The sequence below is a fragment of the Bufo bufo genome, chromosome 11, assembly GCF_905171765.1.
Source record: "Bufo bufo chromosome 11, aBufBuf1.1, whole genome shotgun sequence".
In the NCBI taxonomy this organism is placed as follows: Eukaryota; Metazoa; Chordata; class Amphibia; order Anura; family Bufonidae; genus Bufo; species Bufo bufo.
In genome coordinates, this window is record NC_053399.1 from 40385539 (window position 1) to 40412779 (window position 27241).

A 27241-nucleotide genomic window follows, 5' to 3' on the forward strand; every position below is an offset into this window, starting at 1 on the left:
TTTGTTACCATGCGGTCTCGCTGGACAAAATGGGGGCCGAAGAATGTCTCCAGAGGCTACACTGGGGCTTTGACCCCCTGAATAACATCTCGATAGGTAACGGCTTCATCTTCTATATAGTACATGTGTCCTCTCAGGATTGAGCCATTTCTCTGCCGACTAAAGCTTTACTTGTAGCTCATTAACCACCTCAGCCCCCCCTAGCTTAAACCCCCTTAATAACCAGGGCACTACACTACTTTCACCGTTTATTGCTCGGTCATGCAACTTACCACCCAAATGAATTTCACCTCCTTTTCTTCTCACTAATAGAGCTTTCATTTGGTGGTATTTCATTGCTCCTGACATTTTTACTTTTTTTGTTATTAATCGTAATTTAACGATTTTTTTGCAAAAAAATGACATTTTTCACTTTCAGTTGTAAAATTTTGCAAAAAAAACGACATCCATATATAAATTTTTCTCAGAATTTATTGTTCTACATGTCTTTGATAAAAAAAATAATTGTTTGGGTAAAAGCTATAGCGTTTACAAACTATGGTACAAAAATGTGAATTTCCGCTTTTTGAAGCAGCTCTGACTTTCTGAGCACCTGTCATGTTTCCTGAGGTTCTACAATGGCCAGACAGTAGAAAAACCCCACAAATGACCCCATTTCGGAAAGTAGACACCCTAAGGTATTCGCTGATGGGCATAGTGAGTTCATAGAACTTTTTATTTTTTGTCACAAGTTAGCGGAAATGATGATTTTTTTTTTTATTTTTATTTTTCCTTACAAAGTCTCATATTCCACTAACTTGTGACAAAAAATAAAAACTTCCATGAACTCACTATGCCCATCACGAAATACTTTGGGGTGTCTTCTTTCCAAAATGGGGTCACTTGTGGGGTAGTTATACTGCCCTGGCAATTTAGGGGCCCTAATGTGTGGGAAGTAGTTTGAAATCAAAATGTGTAAAAAATGACCTGTGAAATCCGAAAGGTGCTCTTTGGAATGTGGGCCCCTTTGCCCACCTAGGCTGCAAAAAAGTGTCACACATGTGCTATCACCGTACTCAGGAGAAGTTGGGCAATGTGTTTTGGGGTGTCATTTTACATATACCCATGCTGGGTGAGAGAAATATCTCGGCAAAAGACAACTTTTCCCATTTATTTTTATACAAAGTTGGCATTTGACCAAGATATTTATCTCACCCAGCATGGGTATATGTAAAATGACACCCCAAAACACATTGCCCAACTTCTCCTGAGTACAGAGATACCACATGGGTGACACTTTTTTGCAGCCTAGATGCGCAAAGGGGCCTAAATTCCTTTTAGGAGGGCATTTTTAGACATTTGGATCCCAAACTTCTTCTTACGCTTTAGGGCCCCTAAAATGCCAAGGCAGTATAAATACCCCACATGTGACCCCATTTTGGAAAGAAGACACCCCAAGGTATTCAATGAGGGGCATGGCGAGTTCATAGAATTTTTATTTTTTTTGGCACAAGTTAGCGGAAATTGATTATTTTTTTATTTATTTTTTCTCACAAAGACTCCCTTTCCGCTAACTTAGGACAAAAATTTAAATCTTTCATGGACTCAATATGCCCCTCACGGAATATCTTGGGGTGTCTTCTTTCCGAAATGGGGTCATATTTGGGGTATTTATACTGCCCTGGCATTTTAGGGGCCCTAAAGCGTGAGAAGAAGTCTGGAATATAAATGTCTAAAAAATTTTACACATTTGGATTCCGTGAGGGGTATGGTGAGTTCATGTGAGATTTTATTTTTTGACACAAGTTAGCGGAATATGAGAAAAAAAAAAAAAAACTATTTCCGCTAACTTGGGCCAAAAAAATGTCTGAATGGAGCCTTACAGGGGGGTGATCAATGACAGGGGGGTGATCAGGGAGTGTATATGGGGTGATCACCCCCCTGTCATTGATCACCCCCCCTGAAAGGCTCCATTCAGACGTCCATATGTTTTTTACGGATCCACGGATACATGGATCGGATCCGCAAAACACATACGGACGTCTGAATGGAGCCTTACAGGGGGGTGATCGCCCCATATAGACTCCCTGATAACCCCCCTGTCATTGATCACCCCCCTGTTATTGATCACCCCCCTGTAAGGCTCCATTCAGACGTCCGTATGTGTTTTGCGGATCCGATCCATGGATTCGTGGATCCGCAAAACACATACGGACCTCTGAATGGAGCCAGCCTTACAAGGGGGTGATCAATGACAGGGGGGTGATCAGGGAGTCTATATGGGGTGATCACCCTCCTGTAAGGCTCCATTCAGACGTCCGTATGTGTTTTGCGGATCCGATCCGTGGATCCGCAAAACACATACGGACCTCTGAATGGAGCCAGCCTTACAAGGGGGTGATCAATGACAGGGGGGTGATCAGGGAGTCTATATGGGGTGATGACCCCCCTGTCATTGATCACCCCCCTGTAAGGCTCCATTCAGACGTCCGTATGTGTTTTGCGTATCCGATCCGTGGATCCGCAAAACACATACGGACCTCTAAATGGAGCCAGCCTTACAAGGGGGTGATCAATGACAGGGGGGTGATCAGGGAGTCTATATGGGGTGATCACCCCCCTGTCATTGATCACCCCCCTGTAAGGCTCCATTCAGACGTCCGTATGTGTTTTGCGGATCCGATCCATGTATCCGTGGATCCGTAAAAAAACATATGGACGTCTGAATGGAGCCTTACAGGGGGGTGATCAGGGAGTCTATATGGGGTGATCACCCCCCTTTCATTGATCACCCCCCTGTAAGGCTCCATTCAGACGTCCGTATGTGTTTTGCGTATTCCGATCCATGGATCCGTGGATCCGCAAAACACATACGGACCTCTAAATGGAGCCAGCCTTACAAGGGGCTGATCAATGACAGGGGGGTGATCAGGGAGTCTATATGGGGTGATCACCCCCCTGTAAGGCTCCATTCAGACGTCCGTATGTGTTTTGCGGATCCGATCCATGTATCCGTGGATACGTAAAAAACATATGGCCGTCTGAATGGAGCCTTACAGGGGGGGTGATCAATGACAGGGGGGTGATCAGGGAGTCTATATGGGGTGATCAGGGGTTAATAAGGGGTTAATAAGTGACTGACAGGGGGGGGTGTAGTGTAGTTGTTTTTGGTGCTACTTATTACTGAGCTGCCTGTGTCCTCTGGTGGTCGATCCAAGCAAAAGGGACCACCAGAGGACCAGGTAGCAGGTATATTAGATGCTGTTATCAAAACGGCGTCTAATATACCTGTTAGGGGTTAAAAAAATTGCATCTACAGCCTGCCAGCGAACGATCGCCGCTGGCAGGCTGTAGATCCACTCGCTCACCTTCCGATCCTGTGAACGCGCGCGCCTGTGTGCGCGCGTTCACAGGAAATCTCGCGTCTTGCGAGATGACGCGTATATGCGTGACTCTGCCTGCAGCTGCCACCTCCGGAACGCGATCCTGCGTTAGGCAGTCCGGAGGCGGTTAACAGTTGTCCGAGCAGGAAATCTCTTCTACATTCTATCCATCCAGATAGCCCCATCTTCATCATAGAGCGCTGTAGGCAATGTCCTAAATCTTATGTGTCTTCTCCTTACAGCCTTCAACCAGATACAGAACATCAGAAAGTATCTCAAGACCTTTGAAAAAGAGGTCAAGAAAATTGAAAAACTATGTAAGTTCCTGAAATCTCAAGAATTTCCCCAATTTCTTTTGAGTCATAAATAGTAAATATAAGTTTTCCCAAATTTTTTTTCCACCAGCTTGGGTAGAGCAGTTTGACAAAAAGATGGCTGAATTTGTCAAAGGCGTGAAAGATCGTGTCTCAAGTAAGTGACTAAAGATCCTCATAAAGAGCCAGGAGACATATTCTATATACCGTATTTTTCGCCCTATAAGACGCACCTAGGTTTTTGGGGAAGAAAATAAGAAAAAAAATATTTTTAACCAAAAGGTGTGCTTTTGGTGGGTTTGGAACTAATGGTGGTCTGTGGATGGCACTGTTATGGGGGGATCTGTGAAGGACACTGTTATGGGGGGATCTGTAGATGACGGACACTGTTATGGGGGGATCTGTGGATGACAGACACTGTTATGGGGGGATCTGTGGATGACAGACACTGTTATGGGGGGGATCTGTGGATGACGGACACTGTTATGGGGGGGATCTGTGGATGACGGACACTGTTACAGGGGGGATCTGTGGCTGGCACTGTTACAGGGGGGGGATCTGTGACTGGCACTGTTACAGGGGGGGGATCTGTGGCTGGCACTGTTACAGGGGGGATCTGTGGCTGGCACTGTTACAGGGGGGGATCTGTGGCTGGCACTGTTACAGGGGGGGATCTGTGGCTGGCACTGTTACAGGGGGGTTCTGTGGCTGGCACTGTTACAGGGGGGGATCTGTGGCTGGCACTGTTACAGGGGGGGATCTGTGGCTGGCACTGTTACAGGGGGGATCTGTGGCTGGCACTGTTACAGGGGGGATCTGTGGCTGGCACTGTTACAGGGGGGGATCTGTGGCTGGCACTGTTACAGGGGGGGGGGATCTGTGGCTGGCACTGTTACAGGGGGGGATCTGTGGCTGGCACTGTTACAGGGGGGGATCTGTGGCTGGCACTGTTACAGGGGGGATCTGTGGCTGGCACTGTTACAGGGGGGATCTGTGGCTGGCACTGTTACAGGGGGGATCTGTGGCTGGCACTGTTACAGGGGGAATCTGTGGACTATATGTGCCATCCACAGACCCCCCCACCCCATAACAGTGCCTTCCACAGACCCCCCCCCCCACCCCTTAACTGTGCCATCCACGAATCAGAAAGCGCCCGCCCCCCACCCCCTTCCAGTATACAAATATAAAATGTCTTATTCAATTAAAATTTATTACATATGCCCCCTCACTCCAAATTGCTAATAGTACCTTACATCCTATTCCTAATAGGTTCTGTACAATGCCGGCAGGCAGGCCGGGCGGCCAGCGCGTCACTCACTGACGTCACTTGCCTGCGCCGCCTGCTTCATTCATAAAGTAGGCGGCGCAGGCACGTGACATCAGGAAGTTACGCTGCTGCCGCCCCCCCGGCCTGCCTGCCGGCATTGTACAGACCCTATTAGGAATAGGATGTAACGTACTATTCGGAATTTAGGAGTGAGGGGGCATATGTAATAAATTTTAATTGAATAAGACATTTTCTATTACTATACCGGAGGGGCGGGGCTATAGTACACTGACTGCACCGCCACGCCGCTATTCCCGGCCCCCAGCTCCTCCTCCTAGTCCCTCCCCCGGCCCCCGCTCGCTCGTACATCGCATCCAGCGATGTTAAACTGTCAACATTCGCCCCATAAGACGCAGGGGCATTTTCCCCCCATTTTTTTTTTGGGGGGGGGGGGGTAATGCGTCTTATGGGGCGAAAAATACGGTATATCATCATCCATCCTTAAGCATATTTGATTTCTTCCATTAGGTCATCCACCGTTGGAATGCAGACCTCCATGCGGTGAGTAATGTCATTAGATTAGACAATTTGAGGAGTGGCCTCCATTACATACATGGTGGGGTCATCATTTACCTCAGACATTAGACCCCTCTCTCTATTTCTTTCCCTAGGGCTTCAAAAAGCTGCCCGAACCTTTTCATGCAGCCGATGTGCTGAGGAGGACTGCAATATCCCGGTGACCTGTCCCCGTAAGATAATTTCTACCATTAGTTTGGGAACCTCTTATGAACCTGTTAGCTCATTGCTGCATGTCATTGACCGTGGTTTCCCATTTCAGTTAAGGACATCAAGGTGGAAGAGCTGGAAGAGACCCGAATCTGGTGCACGGCGTCCTTTATCCTTCCTGATCATCCGAAGGTTGTTTGGAAGTACGCCAAAAACGTAAGTCGCATATACCATTCTATTACAGTGCAAATTTATACTGCCATTTATACTCCACATAGGACACATGTCTCATACGATGTCATCAATGTTTTCACTTTCAGATCAAAAAAAACGGATTTGAGTAACTTTAAAGACATCTACATTGGGGATGACCTGGATGTACACATCAAGCCAACCAGAGTCAGCCATAAAGGAACTTATGCCTGTGAGATAATAGATGAGGATGATGACATCATACTCCGAAGATTCTTTTATCTCGATGGTAAGACTTAGTTTTCTCTCTCGAATGTTCTCTTTTCTAGACCATTCGGATAAATATATATATATATACGATAAGAAGCCTCTCCTGCCTCTGCTCTTACAGTAAAGAACTATTTCTGATAACTTCTCAGTCTTTCATTCAGCACTGCAGAAGACAACGTTCTCCTCATCACCTTATTTATTGTATTCTCTTCTGTTTTTCAGTGACGCAGACTAAATCCAAGGCAATGGAGGAAATAGAAGCTGAATTTCATCGAGCTCTGGCACAAAAACTACCTACCCAGGAGGAAGAGGAGGAGAGGATCGAACATGGTCCCTCCACTAAAGACATCATCCTCACCTTCCTCCAGAGCCATGTCAGCTATGCCATCTACGCTGCTGTCTGCTGTCTTATTGTCACCGTATTGGTCGGGTTCCTTTGGCGTCATGCCCTGAGCGTAGACTGGTCGAAAAAAACATCAGGACCAAGAACCAGCTTCCCACCAGGACACTACCTGCCGCCATAGAACAAATCAGCCATCTGGAGTCAACAACAACAGACTCCCAAGGGGTATCACCAACTACCCCTCATCTGCAGCCAACCATCTCTGCAGAAAAAAACCTATCCCTTACCCCCCCCCCCCCCCCCCCCCAAAAAAAAAAAAAAAAGAATAAAAAACTATCCCTTACCCAAAACCTATCCCTTACCCCCCTCCAAAAAAAAAAAAAAAAAAAAAAAAAAACAATCCTGCAGAGGCACAGAGAGAACCCCTCAAGCCTGGAGCAGACCTTTATCACTTGTCAATAGGTTACACCCTGAAAGGACCAAGAACGTGTCCAGGAGGCAGAGGAGGAGGCCACCAACCCATCTATTTTAACCTGCAGCAAGACCAACACTGCAGAGGCACAGTGGGAACCCCTCAACCCTGGATGTGATTTTCATCACTGGTCAATGTGGTGCACCCTGAAAAGACATCGAGACATTCAGGATAAAGAGGATCACCATCAAATTACCTCTAGCTTGTGCTATAAGATCTTGCTGGATTGTTACCAAAAAAATTATAAAAAAAAAAAAAAAAAATCTTTTCTTGAGTAACAGTTTTATTATCTAAAAGGTACAAATCTTCTACAAAGTGTGAGAGGGGGGAGGGGGGGGCGTAAGGAAAGAAACAGAAGGTTTGTAAAGGGGGATCAGAGGTGGAAAATGGGTGGATAGAAAAGGACATCAGGGGGGAGCAAAACATTAGGACCACACTTTTCATGGCTTTATTTCTGGTTGTCCTCTCTCTCTCCGTTTCTGGCTGTTCTATCTCTATCTATCTCTCTCTCTCTCTCTCCGTTTCTGGCTAATATACTGCGCAGACAGCCCCCCAATATACTGCGCAGACAGCCCCCCATATACTGCGCAGACCCCCCCCAATATAATGTGCGCAGGCACCCCCATATACTGCAAACATGTCTGAGAGTGTTGGGAGCAGGGACAGACTGACCTGAGCGCCGCGGTAGTGAGATTTAATAGAACATTTTCGTTATGATAGAGCTCCCTGTCCGCCGCGCGTGCGCACTGGCCCATAATTTTTGCCTACCCCAACTCTGCTGAGGCTCCCGGCGCATGCGCGATGGGCCATAAATCTAACCTGCACTGGCCATGAAATTTTGGTACCCAACTCACACGTGCGCACTGGCCCATAGTTTTTGCCTACCCCAACTCTGCTGAGGCTCCCGGCGCATGCGCGATGGGCCATAAATCTAACCTTCACTGGCCATTAAATTTTGGTACCCAACTCGCACGTGCGCACTGGCCCATAGTTTTTGCCTACCCTCTCTGCTAAGGCTCCCGGCGCATGCGCGTGGGCCATAAATCTAACCTACCGCCCCCCGTCGGCGCGTTCACATTCACTTGCCGTGAAATGTTGGTACCATAGTTAGTTCTGTGCAGGCGCTAACACACCTTCTTTTCAGCCACTGAGGTGGCGAGCTCGGCGACACACCTCCTTCTGAGCCTTCCGATGCCTCTACGTCACTACCGGAAGTGACGAGGGTACCAACTTTTTACAGGTACCAACTTTTCACGGAACACCGGTGGAGGAGTTATCCTGCAGGCCGTGTGATATAGAGACGGGACGGATGAAGGACGAGGAGGCCTCCTATTAACCCCTTCTACCCCCGAGGGTTTTGTTTATTGCGCTCCCTGCCTTCCCAGAGCATTAACTCTTTTATTTTTCTGTTCACATAGCCGTATGAGGGCTTGTTTTTTTTGCGGGACAAGTTGTATTTTCCAACACCGCTGTTTAATATTGCATAGAATTCCAAATGGGGTTAAATTGCAAAAAAAAAATGCTATTCCGCCACAGTTTTACGTTTTTATTTTATTTACGACGATCGATGGACGATAAAACTGACTAGAACTTTCATTCTACAGGTCAGTACGAATCCGGCGATACCTTATATTTATAGTTTTTCTTGCGTTTTGATAGTGATAAAATAATAAAGAAGTTAAAAAAAAATAATAATAATAATAATTAGTCGCCATATTTTGACCCCTATAACGTTTTTGTAATTATGTGTACGGAGCTGTAAGGAGGCTCTTTTTTTGCAGGGAGATCTGAACTTTTTATTGATACCATTCTGGGGTGTGTATGACATTTTGATCACTTTTTATTAAATTTTTTGTAGAAAATGAAGCGACCAAAAACAGCGAATCGGCCATTTTGACGTTCCCCCCCCCTCCCCGTTTCGCTGTTTGTCGTATGGGGAAGATATTTTTATAATATGGGCGTTTTTGCACATGGCGACACCCATGATGTGTATTTTATATATATATTTTTTAATTCTTTTATTTTTATTTTGGGGAAAGGGAAGGGGGGGTGATTTGAATTTTTATGTGTTTTTTTTTTTTTACACTTTTTTTTTTTATAGTTATAGATTGCTATTCTCATAGACCCCAATGTATTAGCATTGGAGTCTATGAGAAAATTTCTAGTTTCCTATGGAGCCCTATTGCAGGCGAGGGCTCCATAGGGAATACTATGCAGCAGCCTCCTCTCATTCACAAAGACAGGGGCTGCTGCACACAAGCTCCGGCTCCTCCGATCACTGCACGGGGGAGCTGAAGGATCATCGGAAGCGCGCGCATCTGGTGATTCGCGCACTCAGATGCCGTGGTCAAGATTGACCACGGCATCTAAGGGGTTAAATGTCCGCGATTAGCATTACCGCCGGCTGCTGACATTAGCTGCAGGTGTCTGCTATAAGAAACAGCAGGCATCTGCTCAGGAGCGGGCGCCATCTTTAGGGCTCATGCACACGACCGTATGGCTTTTTCAGTGTTTTGCGGTCCGTTTTTTGTTTCCGTTTTTCCGTTCCGTTTTTCCGTATGTACAGTATACAGTAATTACATAGAAAAAAATTGGGCTGGGCATAACATTTTCAATAGATGGTTCAGTAAAAACGGAACAGATACGGAAGACATATGGATGCATTTCCGTATGTGTTCTGTTTTTTTTTTTGCGGACCCATTGATTTGAATCGAGCCAAGCACCGTGATTTGCGGACAAGAATAGGACATGTTCTATCTTTTCACGGTACGGAAATACTGAAACGGAATGCACACGGAGACACTTCAGTTTTTTTTGCTGAACCATTGAAATGAATGGTTCAGTATATGTACAGCATACTGAACTCAAATAACGGCCAGTATGCTGAACGCAAAATACTGTCGTGTGCATGAGCCCTTAAAGACCTTGTACTAGTATGGCGCTGGTCGGGAAGGGGTTAAATGGCTCTACTAAGACAGGTGTGCACTGAGCCTTGTGCAGTCATGGGGCCTCATTTATCAAAACCGTTCAACAGGAAAACTGGAGTTGCCCTTAGCAACCAATCAGAGCTCAGCTTTCAGTTCTTAGTGTTCTGAAAACATGAAATCTGAGCTCTGATTGGTTGCTGTGGGCAACTAAGACAGTTTTCCTGTTAGACAGTTTTGATAAATGAGGCCCATAGTCTAGAGAAGGGACGTTTTCTTACAATAAAATTATATGCATGGTGCACTTTACTGTAACATGTGAAGGTGCACTCTGTATTATCACTATGGTTACATGTGGAGGTGCACTCTGTATTATCACTATGGTTACATCTGGAGGTGCACTGTCTTATCACTATGGTTACATGTGGAGGTGCAATCTGTATTATCACTATGGTTACATGTGGAGGTGCACTCTGTCTCATCGCTATGGTTACATGTGGAGGTGCATTCTGACTTATCACTATGGTTACATGTGAAGGTGCACTCTGTATTATCACTATGGTTACATGTGGAGGTGCACTCTGTATTATCACTATGGTTACATGTGGAGGTGCACTCTGTCTTATCACTATGGTTACATCTGGAGGTGCACTCTGTCTTATCACTATGGTTACAGGTGGGGGTGCACTCTGTCTTATCACTATGGTTACATGTGGAGGTGCACTCTGTATTATCACTATGGTTACATGTGGAGGTGCACTCTGTATTATCACTATGGTTACATCTGGAGGTACACTCTGTATTATCACTATGGTTACATGTGGAGGTGCACTCTGTCTTATCACTATGGTTACAGTGGGGGTGCACTCTGTATTATCACTATGGTTACAGGTGGGGGTGCACTCTGTCTTATCCCTATGGTTACATGTGGAGGTGCATTCTGTGCCTCCTCACTATGGTTACAGGTGGAGGTGCACTCTGTGCCTCATCACTATGGTTACAGGTGGAGGTGCACTCTGTGCTTCATCGCTATGGTTACACATGTCGGTGACATCCGGTTGGACTTGAACTGACTCGCCTGCAGCCGCTCTGAGTGCAGTGGAGATGGTGGCAACTGCAGCAGAACGGAGGGGTAAGGATAGAGCAGACTGTCTCCTCTCCACAGCTCAGTGCATAGGAAGATGTTCACTAAAGCCAGAGACCCCCTTTAATCTCTCTGATATGCTTCTAAAATTGAACTGAATGTTACATACAGATGCGGATCTACTAGATGATACATCTGGTGCAGGGACACACCCTTGTCTCTCACCCAATACCAGCTATTGGCTGGCTTACTATGACACAGAATTTTACATGGTGCATAACACAGTATCTTAGGGCACGCCACCTTTCCTGTTAAGTCACGCCCATTTTATAGCTAGGGACAGATAAGATCTGCCAAATTGTCCCACATTTTGGTGCAATTTACTCCAAATTGTAGGCACACTAACATCAGTAAACGTGAGCCGCAGCCTCTTGTAATGGCTGTCCATAGATTCCTGCACTGTGATCTGCCTGGTGTGCATGCTACATGCTGAGATACAGTTCATGCTGGCACACACTACAGAATTGATTACCGGTATTTTTCCCTTTATAAGATGCACTTTTTCCCCGAAAGTGGGTGAAAAATTGCAGCACGTCTTATGGAGTGAATACTACTGAGCGGTTCCATTACAGAAGTGGTCATTAGTATGTAGGAGGTATGGGGAGCAGCTGTACTCACCGCTCCCTCATCTTCCTCCCTGGCACCACGCTGCGCTGTCCTGACTGCGTACAGCGTCGGGACGTAGTGCGCACACTATGACCTAACACTGCATGCAGTCAGAGAGGTAGTGCAGCGGGTCCTATGGAGTGAATACTACTGAGCGGTTCCATTACAGAAGTGGTCATTAGTATGCAGGAGGTACGGGGAGCAGCTGTACTGCTGTACTCACCGCTCCCTCATCTTCCTCCCTGGCACCATGCTGCGCTGTCCTGACTGCGTACACTATGACCTAACATTGCATGCAGTCAGGCCGCAGTGCAGCGCGAGCTCAGAGAAGACCAGGGAGCGTGACTGGAGGAGAGACCGCTGGAGCTGCAGAGTGGCAGCACCGTCCAGAGCTGGAGAGGTAAGTTTATTTTTTTTGTCTGATATGAGGTCTAATGAGGATCTGATCTGATGTTTGCATTTGTCTGTTCAAGCGAGCTTAGAAAGGAGTTAAAGGGCATCTGTCAGCAGTTTTGTCCCTATGACACTGGCTGACCTGTTACATGTGCACTTGGCAGATGAAGGCATCTGTGTTGGTGCCATGTTCATGTGTGTCCTCATTGCTGAGAAAAATGTTTTTTCATCACTTTACCTCCCCCATAAATTAATAAAAAGTGATCAAAAAGTCATACACATCCCAAAGTATATACAGTGCCTTGCCAAAGTATTCACACCCCTTGACTTTTTTTGTATTTTTGTGCCTCACAACCTGGAATTAACATGGATTGTTTGAGGATTTGCATCATTTAATTTACAGAGCATGCCCACAACTTAATTTTTATTTTTTATTATTGTGAAGCAAACAACAAATAGGACAAAATAACTGAAAAAGTCAATGTGCATAACTATTCACCCCCCTTAAGGCTACTTTCACACCTGCGTTAGGTGCGGATTCGTCTGGTATCTGCACAGACGGATCCGCACCTATAATGCAAACGCTTGTATCCGTTCAGAACGGATCCGTTTGCATTACTCTGTCAAAAAAAAGTCTAAGTCAAACAGATCCGTCTTGACTTGCATTGAAAGTCAATAGGGGACGGATCCGTTTTCAATTGCACCATATTGTGTCAGTGAAAACTGATCCGTCCCCATTGACTTACATTGTAAGTCAGGACGGATCCGTTTGGCTCTGCATCGCTGCAGGCAGCGTTTTGGTGTCCGCCTTCAGAGCGGAATGGAGGCTGAACGGAGCCAAACTGATGCATTCTGTACGGATCCGCATCCATTCAGAATGCATTGGGGCTGAACTGATCTGTTTTGAACCGTTTGTGAGATCCCTGAAACGGATCTCACAAACGGAATTCAAAACGCCAGTGTGAAAGTAGCCCAAGTCAATACTTTGTAGAGCCACCTTTTGCGGCAATCACAGCTCCAAGTCGCTTTGGATAAGTCTCTATGAGCTTGCCACATCCTAACATTGGGATTTTTGCAAAACTGCTCCAGCTCCTTCAAGTTGGATGGTTTACGCTTGTGAACAGCAATTTTTAGGTCTGACCACAGATTTTCTATTGGATTGAGATCTGAACTTTGACTCGGCCATTCCAACACATTTAAGGCCAAATGCACACGGCCGTGAGCGGTCCGTGGTATGCCGGCCTGGATTCCTGCTGACAGCAGGAGTGCACGGCGTATTTGGTTGCCATGCCGCCGTTGCACTACAGTAATACACTCGTATAGATCATACGAGCGTATTACTGTAGTGCAGCGGCAGCATGAAGCGCACGGCGTCATAGCAACCAATGACGCCGTGCGCTCCTTCTGTCAGCAGGAATCCAGGCCGTGTGCATTCGGCCTTAATGTCCAGTGTTGCTTTAGCCGTGTGTTTGGGGTCATCGTCCTGCTGGAAGGTGAACCTCCGTCCTAGCCTCAGATCACACACAGAGTGGTACAGGTTTTGCTCAAGAATATCCCTGTATTTAGCACCGTCCATCTTTCCCTCAACTCTGACCAGTTTCCCAGTCCCATCCCCCCAGCATAATGCTGCCACCACCATGTTTCACTGTGGGGATGGTGTTCTTTGGGTGATGTGATGGGTTTGCGCCAGACATAGTGTTTTCTTTGGCCGAAAAGTTAAATTTTAGTCTCATCAGACCAGAGCACCTTCCTCCATACATTTTAGGAGTCTCCCACAGGCCTTTTTGCAAACTCACAACGTGCCTTTTTGTTTTTAGCTGAAAGTAATGGCTTTCTCTGGCCACTGCCATAAAGCCCAACTCTATGGAGCGTACGGCTTATTGTCATCCTATCTACAGATACTCCAGTCTCTGCTGTGGAACTCTGCAGCTCCTCCAGGGTTACCTCAGGTCTCTGTGCTGCCTCTCTGATTAAAAAGAGGACCTTTCACCAGAATAAAGCCTCTAAACTAACTATACAGAGGTGTAGAGCGGCGCCCAGGGATCCCCCTGCACTTACTGTTATCCCCGGGCCGCTCCGTTCTCCGGTTATAGCCTCCGGTATGTTCATAGTTAGGCTCCACCCAGGGGAACCTGCCGGCGGTCTCCTTCTCCTATGCTGTAGCGCTGGCCAATCGCAGCACTCAGCTCATAGCCAGGCTATGAGCTGAGTGCTGCGATTGGCCAGCGCTACAGCATAGGAGAAAGAGACGCTGGCAGGTTCCCCTGGGTGGAGCCTAACTATGAACATACCGGAGAACGGAGCGGTGCAGGGGGATCCCTGGGCGCCGCTCTACACGTCTGTATAGTCAGTTTAGATACTTTATTCTGGTGAAAGGTCCTCTTTAATGCCCTCCTTGCCCAGTCAGTGAGTTTTGGTGGGCGGCTGTCTCTCAGCAGGTTTGCTGTTGTGCCATGTTTTTTCCATTTGGTTATGATAGATTTGATAGCGCTCCTGGGGATCAGCAACGATTTGGATATTTTTTTTATAACCTAACCCTGACTTGTACTTCTCAACAACATTGTCCCTTGTTTGGAGAGTTCCTTGGTCTTCATGTCAGTGTTTGGTTAGTGATACCTCTTGTTTAGGTGTTGCAGCCTCTGGGGCCTTTCAAAAAAGGTGTGTATATGTAATGACAGATCATGTGACACTTAGATTGCACACAGGCGGACATCATTTCACTAATTATGTGACTTCTGAAATTAACTGGTTGCACCAGAGCTTTTTATGGGCTTCCTAACAAAGGGGATGATTACATACGCACATGCCAATTTTCTGTTTTCAATTTCTAAACAATATTTATTTATATATTTTTCTCATTTCACTTCACCAACTTCACTATTGTGTTCTGATCCATCACATAAAATTCAGAACAACAATACATTGAACTTAATGCTGTAATGTAACAAAATACAAATAAAGGCAAGGGTGGTGAATACTTTTGCAAGGCACTGTAGGTAATAACAAAAACTACAGATCGTCCCACAAAAAAAAAAGAGCCCTGGCACATCTCTGTAGATACATAAAAAAAATAAAAATTATGGTGTTGAACCTCCTCACTTCTTACAGTCATGGGAGAAAGAGTTAGGCCCCTTTCACACGGGCGAGTATTCCGCGCGGGTGCAATGCATGAGTTGAACGCATTGCACCCACACTGAATCCTGACCCATTCACTTCTATGGGGCTGTGCACATGAGCGGTGATTTTCACGCATCACTTGTGCGTTGCGTGAAAATCACAGCATGCTCTATATTCTGCGTTTTTCATGCAACGCAGGCCCCATAGAAGTGAATGGGGCCGCGTGAAAATCGCAAGCAAGTGCGGATGCGGTGCGATTTTCACGCATGGTTGCTAGGTGACGATCGGGCTGGGGACCCGATCTGTATTATTTTCCCTTATAACATGGTTATAAGGGAAAATAATAGCATTCTGAATACAGAATGCAAAGTAAAATAGTGATGGAGGGGTTAAAAATAAAAAAAAATTAACTCACCGAGTCCACTTGATCGCGTAGTTGCAGATCTCTGTCTTCTTCTGTAATGTTGAGCTGCCGGCTAAGGACCTGTGGTGACGTCACATCACATGATCTTTTACCATGGTGATGAACCATGTGATGAGCACAGTGACGTCATCAATGGTCCTATTCCTGTGCACAGCAAAGAAGAAGACAGAAGAAATGCCGGCTGCGCAATCAAGTGGTTTAAGGTGAGTCAAAAAAAAAAAAAATTAACCCCTCCATCCCTATTTTACTAAGCATTCTGTATTAAGAATGCTATTATTTTCCCTTATAACCATGTTATAAGGGAAAATAATAGAATCTACAGAACACCTAACCCAAACCTGAACTTCTGTTTAGAAGTTCGGGTACCAAACATGCGCGATTTTTCTCACGTGCGTGCAAAACGCATTACAATGTTTTGCGCTGGCGCGGAAAAAACGCGCATTTTCCCGCAACGCACCCGCATCTTATCCGGGCAAAAAACATGACGCCCGTGTGAAAGAGGCATTAGATATGAAGCTCTCAGTCCAAGATAGAAAGTTTATTTTGACTCATCCACATGGCTTCTCGCCATGCATCAAAATACAGGAAAACCATTATAAGCTCCTAGGTTTGGTCTTGTACGCTACTTACACAGGCAGATAATCTGCAGTACAGCATGTCAATCGGTGCTCATTTAGTAGATTTAAGGCCTCATGCACACGACCGTTGTTGTGTTCCGTGTCCGTTGTTACGTTTTCCGTGATTTTCTGCGGACCTATTGACTTTCAATGGGTCAGTGGAAAACTCGGATAATGCACCGTTTGTCATCCGCGTCCGTGATCTGTGTTTCCAGTCCGTCAAAAAAATATGACCTGTCCTATTTTTTTCACGGACAATGGTTTGCGGACCCATTCAAGTCAATGGGTCAGTAAAAAAACACGGAGGCACACAAGATTGTCATCCGCGTCCGTTTTTTTTCTATCATTTGCATGGCAAACTTGACTTGGATTTTTTTTCACTTTCCTTCATGTCTGGTGATCCTCCAAAAATCAAGGAAGACACACGTAAACAAAAACGGATAACGGAACAACGGAACCCCGTTTTGCGGACCGCTAAAAAATACTGTCGTGTGCAAGAGGCCTTAAAGGGAATTTAAAAAACTAAATGTTAGCTTTAAAATGTCCTGTGTAGAGATGAGTGACTCAAAGTTCACAATGAGGAATTCGATCCGAATTACATGAAAAATTCAATTCGCATCAAATCCGAATTTCCTCATGCTTCGCGGTAACGAATCGCATTTTTGTGAATGGGGTTGTTTTGGCTCGAAGCACATGGATTTCTCCAAGCCTCATTCAGATGAATGAACTGATTCTCAGTCACAGTGAAGGCGCCTCAGGCTTTAAGTTCATTCATGTAAAAAATCTGGATGGGGCGGCTCACCCTGCTCTAGGAATGGTACGGTAAATTTAAGTTCATTCATGTCACTATTTTGTACGAATCCTAAAACAACTATTATTTGATGGATGGTATTTTTGTAGGGAAAGATGGCCGCTCTGCATGTCACCCAGCACCATGCTTGTGCATTGTGATGTCAGCCAGCAGCAATCTCTATTGTGATGTCATCGGGGTATATAAGGAGGCGCTGGGCACAGAGCGGTCACTCTTCAGTTGGATGTGACACGTGAGTACTCCATCATCACCATGTCCGTACCTGTAGCTGAGAAATTAGTGCCCCCTTCCCAAATCCATACCCTCCTTTCTTCAGGCTTTTGAGATTCCGGACGCAATACAGATCTCAAATCTCCATCGCTACAGCAAAGCCTCTAGACTTCAGGGCATGCTGTGACTTGTAGTTCTACACAAATAAATAATTCAGCTAGACCCATTGGGGGAGATTTATCAAACTGGTGTAAAGTAAAACTGGCTTAACCACTTAAGGACCACAGGTTTATACCCCCCTAGTGACCAGGCCCTTTTTTACAAATCGGCACTCCACAACTTTAGCGGTTTATTGCTCGGTCATGCAACTTACCACCCAAATGAATTTTACCTCCTTTTCTTCTCACTAATAGAGCTTTCATTTGGTGGTATTTCATTGCTGCTGACATTTTTACATTTTTTGTTATTAATCGAAATTTACTGATTTTTTTTTTTTGCAAAAAAGACATTTTTCACTTTCAGTTGTAAAATTTTGCAAAAAAAAACGACATCCATATATAAATTTTTCTCTAAATTTATTGTTCTACATGTCTTTGATAAAAAAAAAATGTTTGGGTAAAAAAAAAATGGTTTGGGTAAAAGTTATAGCGTTTACAAACTATGGTACAAAAATGTGAATTTCCGCTTTTTGAAGCAGCTCTGACTTTCTGAGCACCTGTCATGTTTCCTGAGGTTCTACAATGGCCAGACAGTACAAACACCCCACAAATGACCCCATTTCGGAAAGTAGACACCCTAAGGTATTCGCTGATGGGCATAGTGAGTTCATAGAACTTTTTATTTTTTGTCACAAATTAGCGGAAAATGATTTTTTCTTTTTTTTTTCTTACAAAGTCTCATATTCCACTAACTTGTGACAAAAAATAAAAACTTCCATGAACTCACTATGCCCATCACGAAATACCTTGGGGTGTCTTCTTTCCAAAATGGGGTCACTTGTGGGCTAGTTATACTGCCCTGGCATTTTAGGGGCCCAAATAAGTGCGAAGTAGTTTGAAATCAAAATCTGTAAAAAATGGCCGGTGAAATCCAAAAGGTGCTCTTTGGAATGTGGGCCCCTTTGCCCACCTAGGCTGCAAAAAAGTGTCACACATGTGGTATTGCCGTACTCAGGAGAAGTTGGGCAATGTTTTTTGGGGTGTCATTTTACATATATCCATGCTGGGTGAGAGAAATATCTTGGCAAAAGACAACTTTTCCTATTTTTTTATACAAAGTTGGCATTTGACCAAGATATTTATCTCACCCAGCATGGGTATATGTAAAATGACACCCCAAAACACATTCCCCAACTTCTCCTGAGTACGGCGATACCAGATGTGTGACACTTTTTTGCAGCCTAGATGCGCAAAGGGGCCCACATTCCTTTTAGGAGGGCATTTTTAGACATTTGGATCCCAGACGCTTTAGGGCCCCTAAAATGCCAGGGCAGTATAAATACCCCACATGTGACCCCATTCTGGAAAGAAGACACCCCAAGGTATTCAATGAGGGGCATGGCGAGTTTATAGAAAAAAAAAATTTTGCCACAAGTTAGCGGAAATTGATTTATTTTTTTCTCACAAAGTCTCCCTTTCCGCTAACTTGGGACAAAAATTTCCATCTTTCATGGACTCAATATGCCCCTCAGCGAATACCTTGGGGTGTCTACTTTCCGAAATGGGGTCACATGTGGGGTATTTATACTGCCCTGGCATTTTAGGGGCCCTAAAGCGTGAGAAGACGTCTGGAATATAAATGTCTAAAAATTTTTACGCATTTGGATTCCGTGAGGGGTATGGTGAGTTCATGTGAGATTTTATTTTTTGACACAAGTTAGTGGAATATGAGACTTTGTAAGAAAAAATAAATAAATAATAATTTCCGCTAACTTGGGCCAAAAAAATTTCTGAATGGAGCCTTACAGGGGGGTGATCAATGACAGGGGGGTGATCAGGGAGTCTATATGGGGTGATCACCCCCCTGTCATTGATCACCCCCCTGTAAGGCTCCATTCAGATGTCCGTATGTTTTTTACGGATCCACGGATACATGGATCGGATCCGCAAAACACATACGGACATCTGAATGGAGCCTTACAGGGGGATGATCAATCACAGGGGGGTGATCAGGGAGTCTATATGGGGTGATCACCCCCTGTCATTGATCACCCCCCTGTAAGGCTCCATTCAGACGTCCGTATGTGTTTTGCGGATCTGATCCATGTATCAGTGGATCCGTCAAAATCATACGGACGTCTGAATGGAGCCTTACAAGGGGGTGATCAATGACAGGGGGGTGATCAGGGGTTAATAAGTGACAGGGGGGGGGGTGTAGTGTAGTGGTGTTTGGTGCTACTTATTACTGAGCTGCCTGTGTCCTCTGGTGGTCGATCCAAGCAAAAGGGACCACCAGAGGACCAGGTAGCAGGTATATTAGACGCTGTTATCAAAACAGCGTCTAATATACCTGTTAGGGGTTAAAAAAAATCGCATCTCCAGCCTGCCAGCGAACGATCGCCGCTGGCAGGCTGGAGATCCACTCGCTTACCTTCCGATCCTGTGAACGTGCGCGCCTGTGTGCGCACATTCACAGGAAATCTCGGCTCACGCGAGATGACTCCAATCGGCGTAAGTGTAGCCTGTGAGCGCCACAGCAATGACGCCTTTCGGCGTAAGTGTTGCGGGAAGTGGTTAAATGTCCACAGCAACCAATCAGATTCCACCTTTCATTTTTTACAGGTGGAATCTGATTGGTTGCTATGGGTAACTAAGCCATCTCTCCTTTACACCAGTTTGATAAATCTCTCCCATTATATTTATGGTGCAAAACCCATCCCTCATTATCTTTCTAGTACAAGCTGTTGTGGGAGCCTTAGGGGGTCATTTGTCAAACTGGTATAAAGTAGAACTGGCTTAGTTACCCATAGCAACCAATCAGATTCCTCCTTCAATTTTCCAAAGAAGCTGAAAGGTGGAATCTGATTGGTTGCTATGGGAAACTAAGCCAGTTCTACTTGACACCAGTTTGATAAATGACCCCACTTATACTCACTTCTCTCCGTTTTCTCAGGTTCGCAGGCTGAAGGGATATAGTGACGATACGTCATGCGATTTTTTACGTCCTATTATCTGCTGCTGCAGATAATAGTATTTCTATGTGGAGCTCAGGTAGCGACATCTTGCCTGAAATGCTTCACCACCCCAGCGGACAGAGCCAGCATTTGTTACCATGCGGTCTCGCTGGACAAAATGGGGGCCGAAGAATGTCTCCAGAGGCTACACTGGGGCTTTGACCCCCTGAATAACATCTCGATAGGTAACGGCTTCATCTTCTATATAGTACATGTGTCCTCTCAGGATTGAGCCATTTCTCTGCCGACTAAAGCTTTACTTGTAGCTCATTAACCACCTCAGCCCCCTTAGCTTAAACCCCCTTAATGACCAGGGCACTACACTACTTTCACCGTTTATTGCTCGGTCATGCAACTTACCACCCAAATGAATTTCACCTCCTTTTCTTCTCACTAATAGAGCTTTCATTTGGTGTTATTTCATTGCTGCTGACATTTTTACTTTTTTTGTTATTAATCGAAATTTACAGATTTTTTATTTTTTTGCAAAAAAAAGACATTTTTCACTTTCAGTTGTAATTTTTTTTTAAAAAAAACGACATCCATATATAAATTTTTCTCAATTTATTGTTCTACATGTCTTTGATAAGAAAAAAATGTTTGGGTAAAAGCTATAGCGTTTACAAACTATGGTACAAAATCGTGAATTTCCGCTTTTTGAAGCAGCTCTGACTTTCTGAGCACCTGTCATGTTTCCTGAGGTTCTACAATGGCCAGACAGTAGAAAAACCCCACAAATGACCCCATTTCGGAAAGTAGACACCCTAAGGTATTCGCTGATGGGCATAGTGAGTTCATAGAACTTTTTATTTTTTGTCACAAGTTAGCGGAAATGATGATTTTTTATTTATTTATTTTTTTTCCTAACAAAGTCTCATATTCCACTAACTTGTGACAAAAAATAAAAACTTCCATGAACTCACTATGCCCATCACGAAATACCTTGGGGTGTCTTCTTTCCAAAATGGAGTCACTTGTGGGGTAGTTATACTGCCCTGGCAATTTAGGGGCCCTAATGTGTGGGAAGTAGTTTGAAATCAAAATGTGTAAAAAATGACCTGTGAAATCCAAAAGGTGCTCTTTGGAATGTGGGCCCCTTTGCCCACCTAGGCTGCAAAAAAGTGTCACACATGTGGTATCACCGTACTCAGGAGAAGTTGGGCAATGTGTTTTGGGGTGTCATTTTACATATACCCATGCTGGGTGAGAGAAATATCTCGGCAAAAGACAACTTTTCCCATTTTTTTTTTATACAAAGTTGGCATTTGACCAAGATATTTATCTCACCCAGCATGGGTATATGTAAAATGACACCCCAAAACACATTGCCCAACTGCTCCTGAGTACAGAGATACCACATGTGTGACACTTTTTTGCAGCCTAGATGCGCAAAGGGGCCCAAATTCCTTTTAGGAGGGCATTTTTAGACATTTGGATCCCAAACTTCTTCTCACGCTTTAGGGCCCCTAAAATGCCAAGGCAGTATAAATACCCCACATGTGACCCCATTTTGGAAAGAAGACACCCCAAGGTATTCAATAAGGGGCATGGCGAGTTCATAGAATTATTATTTTTTTTGGCACAAGTTAGCGGAAATTGATATTTTTTTTTTCTCACAAAGCCTCCCTTTCCGCTAACTTAGGACAAAAATTTAAATCTTTCATGGACTCAATATGCCCCTCACGGAATACCTTGGGGTGTCTTCTTTCCGAAATGGGGTCACATTTGGGGTATTTATACTGCCCTGGCATTTTAGGGGCCCTAAAGCGTGAGAAGAAGTCTGGAATATAAATGTCAATTTTTTTTTACACATTTGGATTCCGTGAGGGGTATGGTGAGTTCATGTGAGATTTTATTTTTTGACACAAGTTAGTGGAATATGAGACTTTGTAAGAAAAAAAATCAATTTCCGCTAACTTGGGCCAAAAAAATGTCTGAATGGAGCCTTACAGGGGGGTGATCAATGACAGGGGGGTGATCAGGGAGTGTATATGGGGTGATCACCCCCCTGTCATTGATCACCCCCCCTGAAAGGCTCCATTCAGACGTCCATATGTTTTTTACGGATCCACGGATACATGGATCGGATCCGCAAAACACATACGGACGTCTGAATGGAGCCTCTATATGGGGTGATCGCCCCATATAGACTCCCTGATAACCCCCCTGTCATTGATCACCCCCCTGTTATTGATCACCCCCCTGTAAGGCTCCATTCAGACGTCCGTATGTGTTTTGCGGATCAGATCCATGGATTCGTGGATCCGCAAAACACATACGGACCTCTGAATGGAGCCAGCCTTACAAGGGGGTGATCAATGACAGGGGGGTGATCAGGGAGTCTATATGGGGTGATCACCCTCCTGTATGGCTCCATTCAGACGTCCGTATGTGTTTTGCGGATCCGATCCGTGGATCCGCAAAACACATACGGACCTCTGAATGGAGCCAGCCTTACAAGGGGGTGATCAATGACAGGGGGGTGATCAGGGAGTCTATATGGGGTGATCACCCCCCTGTCATTGATCACCCCCCTGTAAGGCTCCATTCAGACGTCCGTATGTGTTTTGCGGATCCGATCCATGTATCCGTGGATCCGTAAAAAAACATATGGACGTCTGAATGGAGCCTTACAGGGGGGTGATCAATGACAGGGGGGTGATCAGGGAGTCTATATGGGGTGATCACCCCCCTTTCATTGATCACCCCCCTGTAAGGCTCCATTCAGACGTCCGTATGTGTTTTGCGGATCCGATCCGTGGATCCGCAAAACACATACGGACCTCTGAATGGAGCCAGCCTTACAAGGGGGTGATCAATGACAGGGGGGTGATCAGGGAGTCTATATGGGGTGATCACCCCCCTGTAAGGCTCCATTCAGACGTCCGTATGTGTTTTGCGGATCCGATCCATGTATCCGTGGATACGTAAAAAACATATGGCCGTCTGAATAGAGCCTTACAGGGGGGTGATCAATGAGAGGGGGGTGATCAGGGAGTCTATATGGGGTGATCAGGGGTTAATAAGGGGTTAATAAGTGATAGGGGGGGGGAGGTGTAGTGTAGTTGTTTTTGGTGCTACTTATTACCTAGCTGCCTGTGTCCTCTGGTGGTCGATCCAAGCAAAAGGGACCACCAGAGGACCAGGTAGCCGGTATATTAGATGCTGTTATCAAAACGGCGTCTAATATACCTGTTAGGGGTTAAAAAAATCGCATCTACAGCCTGCCAGCGAACGATCGCCGCTGGCAGGCTGTAGATCCACTCGCTCACCTTCCGATCCTGTGAACGCGCGCGCCTGTGTGCGCGCGTTCACAGGAAATCTCGCGTCTTGCGAGATGACGCGTATATGCGTGACTCTGCCTGCAGCTGCCACCTCCGGAACGCGATCCTGCGTTAGGCGGTCCGGAGGCGGTTAACAGTTGTCCGAGCAGGAAATCTCTTCTACATTCTATCCATCCAGATAGCCCCATATTCATCATAGAGCGCTGTAGGCAATGTCCTAAATCTTATGTGTCTTCTCCTTACAGCCTTCAACCAGATACAGAACATCAGAAAGTATCTCAAGACCTTTGAAAAAGAGGTCAAGAAAATTGAAAAACTATGTAAGTTCCTGAAATCTCAAGAATTTCCCCAATTTCTTTTGAGTCATAAATAGTAAATATAAGTTTTCCCAAATTTTTTTTCCACCAGCTTGGGTAGAACAGTTTGACAAAAAGATGGCTGAATTTGTCAAAGGCGTGAAAGATCGTGTCTCAAGTAAGTGACTAAAGATCCTCATAAAGAGCCAGGAGACATATTCTATATACCGTATTTTTCGCCCTATAAGACGCACCTAGGTTTTTGGGGAAGAAAATAAGAAAAAAAATATTTTTAACCAAAAGGTGTGCTTTTGGTGGGTTTGGAACTAATGGTGGTCTGTGGATGGCACTGTTATGGGGGGATCTGTGAAGGACACTGTTATGGGGGGATCTGTGGATGACGGACACTGTTATGGGGGGATCTGTGGATGACAGACACTGTTATGGGGGGATCTGTGGATGACAGACACTGTTATGGGGGGGATCTGTGGATGACGGACACTGTTATGGGGGGGATCTGTGGATGACGGACACTGTTACAGGGGGGGATCTGTGGCTGGCACTGTTACAGGGGGGGGATCTGTGACTGGCACTGTTACAGGGGGGGGATCTGTGGCTGGAACTGTTACAGGGGGGGGATCTGTGGCTGGCACTGTTACAGGGGGGGATCTGTGGCTGGCACTGTTACAGGGGGGGATCTGTGGCTGGCACTGTTACAGGGGGGGATCTGTGGCTGGCACTGTTACAGGGGGGGATCTGTGGCTGGCACTGTTACAGGGGGGGATCTGTGGCTGGCACTGTTACAGGGGGGGAATCTGTGGCTGGCACTGTTACAGGGGGGGATCTGTGGCTGGCACTGTTACAGGGGGGGATCTGTGGCTGGCACTGTTACAGGGGGGATCTGTGGCTGGCACTGTTACAGGGGGGGATCTGTGGCTGGCACTGTTACAGGGGGGGATCTGTGGCTGGCACTGTTACAGGGGGGGATCTGTGGCTGGCACTGTTACAGGGGGGGATCTGTGGCTGGCACTGTTACAGGGGGGGGATCTGTGGCTGGCACTGTTACAGGGGGGGATCTGTGGCTGGCACTGTTACAGGGGGGGGATCTGTGGCTGGCACTGTTACAGGGGGGATCTGTGGCTGGCACTGTTACAGGGGGATCTGTGGCTGGCACTGTTACAGGGGGAATCTGTGGACTATATGTGCCATCCACAGACCCCCCCACCCCATATCAGTGCCTTCCACAGACCCCCCCCCCACCCCTTAACTGTGCCATCCACGAATCAGAAAGCGCCCGCCCCCCACCCTCTTCCAGTATACAAATATAAAATGTCTTATTCAATTAAAATTTATTACATATGCCCCCTCACTCCAAATTGCTAATAGTACCTTACATCCTATTCCTAATAGGCTCTGTACAATGCCGGCAGGCAGGCCGGGCGGCCAGCGCGTCACTCACTGACGTCACTTGCCTGCGCCGCCTGCTTCATTCATAAAGTAGGCGGCGCAGGCACGTGACATCAGGAAGTTACGCTGCTGCCGCCCCCCCGGCCTGCCTGCCGGCATTGTACAGACCCTATTAGGAATAGGATGTAAGGTACTATTAGGAATTTAGGAGTGAGGGGGCATATGTAATAAATTTTAATTGAATAAGACATTTTATATTACTATACCGGAGGGGCGGGGCTATAGTACACTGACTGCACCGCCCCGCCGCTATTCCCGGCCCCCAGCTCCTCCTCCCAGTCCCTCCCCCGGCCCCCGCTCGCTCGTACATCGCATCCAGCGATGTTAAACTGTCAGCATTCGCCCCATAAGACGCAGGGGCATTTCCCCCCCATTTTTTTTTGGGGGGGGGTAATGCGTCTTATGGGGCGAAAAATACGGTATATCATCATCCATCCTTAAGCATATTTGATTTCTTCCTTAGGTCATCCACCGTTGGAATGCAGACCTCCATGCGGTGAGTAATGTCATTAGATTAGACAATTTGAGGAGTGGCCTCCATTACATACATGGTGGGGTCATCATTTACCTCAGACATTAGACCCCTCTCTCTATTTCTTTCCCTAGGGCTTCAAAAAGCTGCCCGAACCTTTTCATGCAGCCGATGTGCTGAGGAGGACTGCAATATCCCGGTGACCTGTCCCCGTAAGATAATTTCTACCATTAGTTTGGGAACCTCTTATGAACCTGTTAGCTCATTGCTGCATGTCATTGACCGTGGTTTCCCATTTCAGTTAAGGACATCAAGGTGGAAGAGCTGGAAGAGACCCGAATCTGGTGCACGGCGTCCTTTATCCTTCCTGATCATCCGAAGGTTGTTTGGAAGTACGCCAAAAACGTAAGTCGCATATACCATTCTATTACAGTGCAAATTTATACTGCCATTTATACTCCACATAGGACACATGTCTCATACGATGTCATCAATGTTTTCACTTTCAGATCAAAAAAAACGGATTTGAGTAACTTTAAAGACATCTACATTGGGGATGACCTGGATGTACACATCAAGCCAACCAGAGTCAGCCATAAAGGAACTTATGCCTGTGAGATAATAGATGAGGATGATGACATCATACTCCGAAGATTCTTTTATCTCGATGGTAAGACTTAGTTTTCTCTCTCGAATGTTCTCTTTTCTAGACCATTCGGATAAATATATATATACGATAAGAAGCCCCTCCTGCCTCTGCTCTTACAGTAAAGAACTATTTCTGATAACTTCTCAGTCTTTCATTCAGCACTGCAGAAGACAACGTTCTCCTCATCACCTTATTTATTGTATTCTCTTCTGTTTTTCAGTGACGCAGACTAAATCCAAGGCAATGGAGGAAATAGAAGCTGAATTCCATCGAGCTCTGGCACAAAAACTACCTACCCAGGAGGAAGAGGAGGAGAGGATCGAACATGGTCCCTCCACTAAAGACATCATCCTCACCTTCCTCCAGAGCCATGTCAGCTATGCCATCTACGCTGCTGTCTGCTGTCTTATTGTCACCGTATTGGTCGGGTTCCTTTGGCGTCATGCCCTGAGCGTAGACTGGTCGAAAAAAACATCAGGACCAAGAACCAGCTTCCCACCAGACACTACCTGCCATAGAACAAATCAGCCATCTGGAGTCAACAACAACAGACTCCCAAGGGTATCACCAACTACCCCTCATCTGCAGCCAACCATCTCTGCAGAAAAAAACCTATCCCTTACCCCCCCTCCCCCCCCCCCCCCCAAAAAAAAAAAAAAAAGAATAAAAAACTATCCCTTACCCAAAACCTATCCCTTACCCCCCTCCA

General features: G+C 45.8%; 1 protein-coding gene across 1 annotated transcript; it reads left to right on the forward strand.

The window, feature by feature from the left end:
- Positions 1-26416, forward strand: LOC120981450 (sperm acrosome membrane-associated protein 6-like). The gene is made up of 8 exons (XM_040410989.1): positions 1-96; positions 20304-20549; positions 23894-23968; positions 24057-24122; positions 25875-25907; positions 26018-26095; positions 26185-26288; positions 26393-26416. Exons 2-8 carry the CDS (start codon positions 20339-20341, stop codon positions 26414-26416), a joined length of 591 nt encoding a protein of 196 aa, XP_040266923.1. The 5' UTR covers positions 1-96; positions 20304-20338.
- The last annotated feature ends 825 nt before the right edge of the window (positions 26417-27241 follow it).

What these genes read in the sequence shown, in the direction of transcription:
- LOC120981450 (XM_040410989.1), top strand. Translation starts at nt 20,339, where the DNA reads ATGCGATTTTTTACGTCCTATTATCTGCTGCTGCAGATAATAGTATTT. An exon ending in GGAATGCAGACCTCCATGCG is followed by an intron (nt 25,908 to 26,017) that starts GTGAGTAATGTC and finishes TTCTTTCCCTAG; the next exon opens with GGCTTCAAAAAGCTGCCCGA. An exon ending in TTTGGAAGTACGCCAAAAAC is followed by an intron (nt 26,289 to 26,392) that starts GTAAGTCGCATA and finishes TTTCACTTTCAG; the next exon opens with ATCAAAAAAAACGGATTTGA.